We start from the raw sequence: 10392 nt of genomic DNA, 5'->3' as shown, positions 1-10392 counted from the left end.
GAACTGGCTCCCGGGAACTCCCTGTGGGAGGAGAATCCCAGAATTTTAGAGTTGGAAGGGACCCCAAGAGTCATCTAGTCCACCCCCTGCAATGCAGGAATCTCAGCTCAAGCATCCCTGACAGGTGGCCATCCCAGCTCTGCTTAAAAACCTCACAGGAGGTTGGCTGCTACAGAGACATTCCCTTCTTTTATGCTGAAGTCCGTTTCACGGTTGATCAGCTCTTTACGGCCTGTGGATCTGCGGTTGAAGACGGCACATCCATCATATTCACATTTGTTTTTAATTGCTCCTTTAATTTCTTATATATTGCATGGAATTCAGATTGAAATACAATAAATTACAATATATAAAATTGTATGAATATCCTAACTGATTTATAATGGTTTTTACTGCTTCTTTTATTTCTTGTGACACAATTTCAGTTCTAGGGAATTCAAATCATGATACAATAAAACGCAAGATGAAAGCAATATGGGAAGCAATAAAATTACAGTTTGAAATTACGATCTCTAGTCCAGCACATCCCCCTTGCTCCAACAAGACCCTCAGCAATTGCCAATTACTTGTGCTGTCCCCTTTTGACACAGCCACAGTTCAAAACCACTGATTATTGAAGTAACCTTGATCAATAATGGTTTCTGAAGAGGAAGAGACAGCCATAGCCCTGTTCCAAGAATGCTTTGCAAAACAGTCAGCAGCCTATTTGCTTGGCCCGAAAATAACCTTTTCTCTCAGCTAAATATATCCAGTTCTTCAGCCTCTTATTACAGGATTTGATCCCTTCCTGCCTCTTTGTCCGTCTCTGGGGAGCCTTTTCCAATTCACCAACGTCCTCCTTGAACTCGGGGCTCCAGAAACTGAGTTCTCCCATGACCTCCACCCAGCATGACACGCAGCAGTTCCCTCCCTTTCCTCTGGTCAGCCTGGGATGCTGCAAAGAGCAGCCGAGAGAGAAGACGGGGGCCAAACTCCACCCCATCCGGACCCCGACAACAAAGGCCCATCCTGCAGCAAGGGGCAGCTGGCATGGGGACAGTAATGTGGGCGATGTCTCCGTGGGACTCTGCAGGGGGCAAACTGGGCCACATCCATTTTGGGGCCAGGAAGGTGAGAACCAGATTAGAGATGTAAGGGCCTCGGGGACAGGGGGGTTGAATAAGGGGGGTATCCCTGTTGCCCCCCCCCCCCTCTGCAAAGCCTTTGTTTATCTCCCCCACCAAATGGAAAAAAATAGAAAAAAATGTTAGGTTATGGCATATGAAAGGGTAGATAAGTTTGTTTTGATCTGGGCAAACCTTCTGTTTTCAAAAGTCCCGGATGCATTTGATGAAAAATATGAAGAATCAGAAACTCACTGCTCAGAACTGAAATAGACTAAACTGAACAGTGTCTCCCTCGCGTCTTGGCTCCCCATGCCTTTTTGGTGGCTCTTTTGATGGAAACGAGAGCACTTTCTGCCGTCTTGACTGAAATATCCTCGGAGTCGAGAGTGGATTTCCTGCTCTTCCTTCAGCTCATAGTGGTGAGGAGGAGGAATGGAAGTTCCCCCAGAATGTCTGCTTTATATACATTATTTACACAATGGGCTGCACATGATTGGCTGATTCTGGGATTCTCCTGTAGGCCAATCAGGTTGCGGATTCACTTTCACCTGGAGCTGGATTGGGTGGCTCCTGTGGACCAATCAGACTGCTGCATTCCGAATCCTATTGTTCTAGGACCAATCAGACTGCTGCATTTTTGGATCCTATTCAACTCAGTACATAACATTGATACTGTGGAGGACTGAGGGAGACATAGGGTTGTGCTCAAGTGCTAGTCCTATGCAGAGTAGACCCACCGAAGTTAGACTTAGATAGTTTATTACGGCCATAGGCCCACATTCAATACATCATACAGCAGAACAGGTGTAACAAGATAAAATTAATAAATTAAATTACGTTTAAGTCAAGTACATCTCAATCCGTAAGACCCACCGAAGTTAATAGACATGGCTTGTTGATGAGGAGCAGCAGTGGAGACGGTCTGGCCACGAGGCTCCCAGGAGAGGGCAGAAGAGGGCAGCCTGGACCCAGGTTCATGGTGGGGGGAAACAGGACGCACCCCAGAGGAGGAGGAGGAGGAGGAGCTGGGAAATGTTGGTGGCTGGGAGTCGGAGGGCCTGAGCAAGGACAGGAATCAGGGTGAATAGAGGCAGCACCAGCTGAGAGTGGACAGTCTGCCAGACCCCCCTCCCACCCTCAGGACTCAGCTACATTAGTCAAAAAAACTCAGCAATTTGTATGTGTTATAAACATGCAACACCAGACGGCGCCAGAGAGCACAAGACATTTCTTTAGCATTTATACATAGGGCTTTTTAAAAACAATGATTTAATTTCTGACTTATTTATAGTGTCCCCCCCCCCCCGTGTGTAGATCCAGCCCTAGAACAAGGGGATTACTCCACAGAACAGAACAGGAAACCAGGAAACCCCAAGGAATGTGCCTGGTGCCTCACCGTAGGCAGAGGGAGGGGTCTGAGACCTAGAAAATAGTCGGGGGGGGGGGCACACATTATGAGCCCCAGCTCATGAGGAGGGAGTCTATTTCATGAATCTGAGTGGCGGGCCTTGTTTCCTTCTGCTCTTCCCAGAGGGTGTTTGCCGTCAGCTCCCCCGTGACAATTCCTTCCTTCTCTGAGTAGGACGTAGTTGGATACAACTCATAATAATTTCCAGAACACATTATTTCCTCCATTTCTGACTACCATGTTGGTGGTTTCTCCTCTTTTTACTGTTTTTTGCCTGGCAAAACGAAAGAGTTGCCAAAGAGCTTCCTTGCAGGTCGGTAGCTGGAAGATCCGTGGAAAAATAAATTCAGCCTGCAATTAGTGATTGAATACAATAGGGAGTTGTCAGACCAGGCGCTGACCATCGCCTTATATCTGATTTATTCTGAATTACCAGTGATGTCAGTGAGAGGTCCTTCCATTTTAACAGAGCAGGAGCTGAACAAAACTCACTTCCGCTGTCTGCAGCCATGGACAAAATTTAGCTTGATTTTGCTTGGGGATCAGCTGGGAGGGGCATATGCCAGGGCGAGAAGGGCCAAAGGGCCTCTGAGCACGTGCGGAGGGCCAGGAGTTGCAGTGGGGTCTTCTCTTTGGATTAGGGGAAAATCCAGACACCCCTCCACCCCCACCCCCAATTTCCCTAAACTGGTGGAGGGTCTGGATTGGTGCATTGACCAGGCTGGACTGCGTCAAAAGAAGAGGAGCAGACTAGAGGCGGAATGCTGCTGTGACCATTGGGCAGCGCTGCCTCTGGGTCGTTTGGGAAAGCTTGCAAGCCCTCCCCACGTTTTCTCTCTCCCCCAAGGGGATGGGGGCATCTTCCAGAGGTCTCCATGCACCTTGCTCTCCCCCCTCTGAACAATCCAAAGGGGAAAGATGGCTGAGGCAATGAGGCGCCTCCATTCATTCTCCCCCAGCCCCATCGTAATGGAAAACACGCACACCCCCCAGCCGAAATGCTGCAGCCTGGCTGGCTCAGCCCAGATTGGAATGAGCAGACCAAGCCCCAAAAGCCCTGTGGGTCTGGCCAGCAGGAAAAGGCCCCTTTGCTGAGTCTCCTGGGGTCCCCCCCCAAGAGCCCCCTACTGCCCCCTCCACCTTGACCGATGAGCCCCGTTCGCTGAAAGACCACAGGGAGATGCAGAGCATTTTCATTTGCTGTTTTATTACAAAGGGTTGTAGAAACGGAAGACCAAAGTCTGTGGGGCGCCCCACGGCCTCACCTATATTTCCCTCCCACCCAGAGCAGTGCAAATGTGGCCTCCCCCCCCCCCATAATCTGAAGCCCTGAGAGGGACCCAACAGGGCCGGTTCCGCTCTTCCCTGAGCATCAGCCACCCACCCCAGCATGAGCCCCGCTTTGCCATGGGGCAAGGGCCACCGGTGGCCAGGGGCCTTCCTGCCACAGACAGCCGCAAAGTCCCAAAGTTAGGGGGTGGGAGAAGTTGACCTGGCCTGGCAGCATCACTCCCCCCCCCCATAAGGTGCTTTGGGAAGAATAGCCGAGACCCATGGGGGGCAGACGAGGGGCCCCAGCCGTGCCACTCCCCATGCCATCTTTGGAATCGAGGAAGGGCATCATGACCGCACAGGGGGAAAAGTGGACCAGGCTGGCAGCCCAGCCCCACCCAGACCCCAGCGCTTCGCCCATTCAGCCACGTGGGACGGCACTCTCCGCCCCAAACTGTATCCAGGCTCCCAGCCGAGGGGGCTCTCGAGTCTCTGGGGGCGTCCCGGCAGGGCCCCTCCAGGCTTTGCCAAATCCACACTTCCTGCTTCCAGGACGGCGTCTGGGAATCCTCTGGGGCTGAGGCCTCATCCTGCCACATCGAGCAGCCGGTCGCCACGCTGGAAACGGCACCCATGGCCTCTCCGTAACTGTCGTCTCCTGTTACGTGCTTCTGGGCGGATTGGGCCCTCCACTTCTGGAAGAGCTTCAAGGGTCCATGGAGAGGAGAAGGGACCGGCCTCTCTTCTGGAAAGGGCTGTGGTGCAGGGGCCACGGGGTCCCCTCTTCCTTCTCTCCCCTGGGGACCCCCTTCCTCCTCCTCGCGTGGTGCCCCATCTCCTCTCTCGCTCCCCAGGACCAAACAGTCTGGCCCCTGGGGGCCCGGGGCCCGCAGAAAAAGAAGGCCCCCTTTGCCCAGGCTGTCCTGCCAGCTCTGCCTGTCCCTGGTTCATGGAGCCCCCTCGCCCCCCCCTTGCGCCTCACTTCTGCCTGTACTTCTCGCTGTTGGGGGAGAAGGACCTGGTGACGCCAAAGGGGCGCATGTTCCTCCCCGAGGTGATGAGGGCCCCAAAGCCGTACTGGTGGGAGAAGGCGTAGCCGGAGCGGCGGGAGGCCTTGCGCTGCAGGCGCCGCTTGGGGGACGGAGGCAGCTGCCCCTTCTGAAGCTGCTTCACCATGTGCAAGACCTGCGGGCGGAAGGAGAGAGAGGAAAAGCTGCGCGGAGGGAGGAGGAAGGGCAGGCGGAAGCGTCGGCTGGGAGCAGGGGAGTTTTGGGGCTCCCTCGGAAGGTGGTGGCCTCTCCTTCTTGGATGCCTTGAAGCAGAGGCCGTCTGTCAGAGATGCTTTAGGGTTGGGCTAGAGAACCTCTGGGGGTCCCTTCCAACTCTACAGTTCTAGGGACCTCTTTCTAAACTGTATTTTAAATTTCCCCCCTCTCTCTTTTTCCCCTATTAAGTTTTTACTGTGATTTTATTGGTGTTAGCTGCCCTGAGCCCGGCTCTGGCCGGGGAGGGCAGGGTATAAATTATTATTATTATTATTATTATTATTATTATTATTATTTTCTCCCCTCAGCCTCAGAAAAGTTGTGGCAGATTAAGCCGCAGCAGCTTTTCATTTCTATCTGCCAGGAGTGCAGGGGATGGGGCAGCCTGGAAAGGACAGAAATTCAAGAAAGCAACAAGGAGGATTGCCAAAGGCCCTTCAGGTATCACCAGCGCACAGGTGCCTCCTCACAGCCAAGATTGTGGGTGCCTGCAACAACTTTGCCCATTGACTTTGAGGGGGCCCAGCACCCACAAAGTTTTTAATGTGGGTGTCGAAGCAACCACAGCCTCCTGGAGTTGACCGCAGGGCACCAATGGGTCACCGGCAACAGGCTTTCCCCCTGGCCCAGATTTCCCTACAGATTTTGATGTCAGCGAAGTTGTGCGGACGCTGCGTATACTTATGCAAGTGAGGAGCCCCCCCCCCCAACCAACTCCCTCGTTCTCGCCCTTTTAAAGAAAAGATGCCCAGGGAATTCATACAAGCCTAGGAGCGAAAGGGGAAGCCAATCTGGGCTTGCAACTATTCCCGTGCTTAAAACAGGAATATCGTAACAAGAAATGGAAATGTTCTGTTCCTAACTGCCAGGAAAGGCAGTTTCTGTAACTCAAGATTGCAGCAAAACCTGGGGGCTGAGTGGGGAGGGAAAGGGGTCCCTGCAGGGCCAAGATGCAGCCATGGAGATCAGGGCAGGCTCCCCTCTGCGCCCCCCAGGGCACCAGACTTTGGGGCTGGCAGGCTGAGAGGAAGCAGCAGGGGGCAGCAGAGATGCGTGGCTGCTCTGGCAGATGAGGCTCTCAAGGGAGCCTTCCGGGGTCTTAAGGCGGCTCTGGGTTGGTTGGTTTGAGTCTGAAATGTTCAAAATAGCATTTTTCAATCTTAATATTTTTTCCTTGGCTAGCTTTGCTGCATTAAATGTGGATCCTGTACCCGGCTTTCTTATTTGGAATGTCTTATTTGGAAATCTTTAAGACCAACGTTTTACTATTTTTGTTTGTTATGCTGCTTCGAATGTATATTTTGTATTTCATCTGCTTCCATAATGTTTTTTTTTTTGTGTTTTAATGTTTAAACCACTTTGAGATTCCCCCACCCCCAAAACAATATAGAAATAAACTGAATAAAGTCAGCAATGATAACTCCAGTTTGGGCATGCTCTCAGCTGCACCCTGACTAGAGATTTCAGATTTCTTTCTCAGCAGGGCGGTGGGGGCTTCAGCCGGCCACAGCCCACAGGAGGGGTGGGGGGGGTCACAGTCCCTGAGCTGCAGCGCCTCCCCCCCCCCGCTTCTTTCTAAAAATAGCCCTCTCTTCCTGCCCCAGTTCCTCTTAATCCATGTCCATAATCCGCACTCGCCTCTCAGCCACAGATGGCCGGGGTCACTTGGCCCCTGGGATGGCAGGAAGCATCGCAGAAGCAGGCAGAGGCAGAGGCCGAGTGAGGGGCAGCGCCTTGTGTCCCCCCTTGCCCCACCACTTAGAGGCAAGCAGCCCCCCCCCCAGAAGCACCTGTGGCCTCTCCTTGCCGGGAGGAGGGGGCCTTACCTGGTCGCTGATGGTGGGCTTGAGCTGCACCTTCAGGAAGCGGAAGCCGACGACGGGGAGGACGCAGAGGGTGACGCAGAGGAAGATGGACAGCCAGACGTTGGGCTGGTTCAGGGTGTTCCGAGCCGAGCCTGGCAGGGAGAAGAAGAAGCGGGCAGGCGATGCAGCCGCCTCAGACTGCTGCTGGGACACAGTGGGCAGAACAAGCAGGGCTGGAGGTCCTGGGGGTCAGCGATTGGCGGAGAAACTGATTCCCAAGTTGAGGGTCACTTTCAGGACATGGGACTCTATGTGGGGCTGCCCTTGAGACTGGCCCAGAAACACCAGCGGGTGCAGAATGCCGTGGCGAGGATCCTTATGGGGTCCTCGCCGTGGGATCACATTCACCCAGTGCTATGCCAACTGCACTGGCTCCAGGTGGAGGACAGGATCAGGTTTTAAAGCCCTATACGGCCTAGGACCCTCGTACCTACGGGACCGCCTCTCCTGGTATGCCCCACAGAGGACATTACGGTCTTCAGACAAAAACAACTTGGAGATCCCAGGCCACACAGAGCTTAGGCTGGCCTCAACCAGAGCCAGGGCTTTTTCGGCTGTGGCCCCGATCTGGTGGAACGCTCTGTCCCAAGAGACCAGGGCCCTGCGGGACTTGACATCTTTCCGCAGGGCCTGCAAGACAGAGCTGTTCCGCCAGGCCTTTGGCCAGGGCACAGTCTGACCCCCTCCTTCGGCAATCCTCACAGAACTCTAGCCCAATGGTTGCCATGAATTTGATTTGAACTGATTTTATAATGAATTGATTTTAGAGTGCTGTGTTATTTTTATTGTTGTTAGCTGCTCTGAGCCCAGCTTCAGCTGGGGAAGGGCGGGATAAAAATAATTTTTATTATTAATTATTATTATTATTATTATTATTATTATTATTATTATTATTATTATGCAGGGGCCAGGGGGAACGAGGAGCCTCCAGGGTCCTGTTGCTCCGGAGGCCCTTCCTGCCTGTGATTCCTGCATAGCAAGGGGTTGAGCTGGATGACCCCTGGGGGTCCCTTTCGGCTCTACAGTTCCATTATTCTGCGATTCCACTCCTGCCTTTCCGCCCCTTCACCTCTGAAGGACACCATTGCCCAACGAGCATCATCATAGAACCACAAAACTGCAGAGTTAGAAATGGGGCCCAAGGGTCATCTAGTCCATCCCCAAGCAGTGCAGGTGCCCGCCACCCTTTGCCCCTCATTGCAGCCCTTGGCATCCCGTTCCCCCAGCTGCCTTTCCTCAGGGCTCCTTTGCATGCCCAAGGACCGTTCTGTGGAGCTGACGCCCGGATTCAACGGGGACTGGCTCCCCCCTGCCCTCGTCCCTGGAAGAAGGTGGCTCCAATGCCCACGAGCCAGAAAGGGGGCTGCCTGCCGACCCCCCCCCCCGATACCCACCGACGAAGGGGAAGGAGCCGGTGAAGATGAGGTAGGTGCCGTCGCTGTACATGGTGAAGGTGATGGCAAAGTACATGGCCAGGCTGCCCCAGATGAAGAGCTGGTTGATGGCCGTCCAGTAGGCAGTGTCCAAGCCCATCTGCGAGAGGGAGGCCAGGGAGAGAGTGAGAGGAGGAGGACAGCAGGAGAACCCGTGATCAGGCCAGGGGCCCCTCCAGACGCCAGTTCTCTCAGGGGCCAAACAGATGCCCCACAGGGGAGACTGGCAAGCGGACCTCTCCTTTTCTGCCGGAAACGGGCATTCAGAAGCAACGCTGCCTCTTGGCTAGGAGCCCTCAAAAGCCCTCTCCTCCTCTATGAATTTGTCCAATTTGTCCAATCCTCTTTTAAATCCGTCACAACACCCAGTGGCAGGGAGTTCCAAAGTTTAACTATGTGCTGTGTGAAGAAGTCCTTTCTTTTCTCTGGCCTGGGTCTTCTTCCCACATTCAGCTTCACTGGATGCCCAGATAGTTCTAGAGAGATAGGGAGGGAGAGAGAAAAACTCCGCCCCTTCCCTCCACGCCAGGCATCATTTTGTAAACCTCCATCGTGCCCCCTTTCCCCTGCCTTTTCTCTAAACTGAAAAGTCCCCAGCGCTGCAGCTTTTCTTCCCAGGGGAGTCACTGTACAGTCAAACCTTGGTTGTCGAACGTAATCCGTTCCGGGAGCCCGTTCGGCTTCTGAAATGTTCAACTACCAAGGCGCAGCTTCTAATCTCCTCTCCCTCTTTCCTTTTCCCTTTCTCCTTCTGTGATGGAACCCCTATTTGGGGACTTCCCTGGCTTTTTTCTGGCCCACGTAGGACCAGTCTGGATAGTTGGCCTTGGTGAAGATTTGACGTTTTCATCCCCCAAAAGTGTTTGATTTGAGTTTCTACTGAAATGAGGCTGCATTTTAATGTTGTGTTTTAATCCTATTCTTAAGTTGTATTTTAATCAATTGTTTTTATACCTGGTGTTTGCTGCCCTGAGCCCGGTCTTGGCTGGGGAGGGCGGGGTATAAATAAAATTTATTATATTATTATTATGAATTGGCTGCAAGAGCCTCTTGCATTCAAGAGAAAGCTGCGTCAGACTTTTGGCTTCCAAAAAATGTTCAGAAAACGGGGCATTTGCTTGGGTTTTTGGCGTTCGGGAGCCAAAACATTCCAAAACAGAGGTGTTCTGTTTTACTGTCTTCCCATTTCTCTCTCTCTCTCTCTCTTCTCCCCTCTGCTTTGCTGAAGAGGTCTTCATCCCACCCACAACTCCCCAAGGAACTCCAGCCTCCCAGAAATAGGGACAGGCATTGACCCTTGCTTCTCTCACTCCAGGCAAGGCCATTCATTTGCAAAATCCTAACCCCGCTCCCATATCTCCTGCCACCCCATGGACCACTAGGAAGTTGCTGAGGGTGTGAGCTCCTACCCCCCCCCCCACTGAGGTCCAGTGCCAAGGGCCTTCTGGCGATTCCCTCCCTGCGAGAAGCCAAGTTACAGGGAACCAGGCAGAGGGCCTTCTCGGTAGTGGCACCCGCCCTCTGGAACGCCCTCCCATCAGATGTCAAAGAGAAAAACAACTACCAGACTTTTAGAAGACATCTGAAGGCAGCCCTGTTTAGGGAAGCTTTTAATGTTTAATAGACTATTGTATTTTAGTGTTTTGTTGGAAGCCGCCCAGAGTGGCTGGGGAAAACCAGCCAGATGGGCGGGGTATAAATATATTATTATTATTATTATTATTATTATTATTATTATTATTATTATTATTATCAGACCAGAATAAATTCTGGCCCACTTTAACACTCCCTGAAATATCCTTGGAGTCGAGAGTGGATTTAATGCTCTTTATTCAGCTCATAGTGGTGAGGAGGAATGGAAGTTCCCCCAGAATGTCTGCTTTATATACGTTATTTACACAATGGGCCCCCTGTGATGGCTAATTCCGGGATTCACCTGTAGGCCAATCAGGTTGCAGATTCCCTTCTACCTGAAGCTGGATTGGGTGGCTCCTGTGGACCAATCAGACTGCTGCATTCTGAATCCTATTGTTCTAGGACCAA

At 52.5% G+C, this 10392-nt stretch overlaps 1 protein-coding gene across 5 annotated transcripts in view; it reads right to left on the bottom strand.

The window, feature by feature from the left end:
* Window positions 1-3701: 3701 nt before the first annotated feature.
* LOC308597122 (phospholipid-transporting ATPase ID-like) overlaps window positions 3702-10392 on the bottom strand; it is a 75693-nt gene continuing 69002 nt past the window's right edge. For all 5 annotated transcript variants that reach the window (XM_081212680.1, XM_081212678.1, XM_081212679.1 and 2 more), the window contains 3 exons: window positions 8311-8449; window positions 6878-7008; window positions 3702-4971 (listed from right to left, as the gene is read on the bottom strand). In XM_081212680.1, the coding sequence (XP_081068806.1) occupies window positions 4765-4971; window positions 6878-7008; window positions 8311-8449 (477 nt within the window). In that variant the 3' untranslated portion in view covers window positions 3702-4764. The remainder of the gene's footprint in view (window positions 4972-6877; window positions 7009-8310; window positions 8450-10392) is intronic.

This window comes from Podarcis bocagei (genome assembly GCF_964188305.1).
Source record: "Podarcis bocagei genome assembly, chromosome: 11".
Lineage (NCBI taxonomy): Eukaryota > Metazoa > Chordata > Lepidosauria > Squamata > Lacertidae > Podarcis > Podarcis bocagei.
Note: the sequence above shows the minus strand (reverse complement) of the source record. Positions and strands in the feature narration are given on the sequence as shown.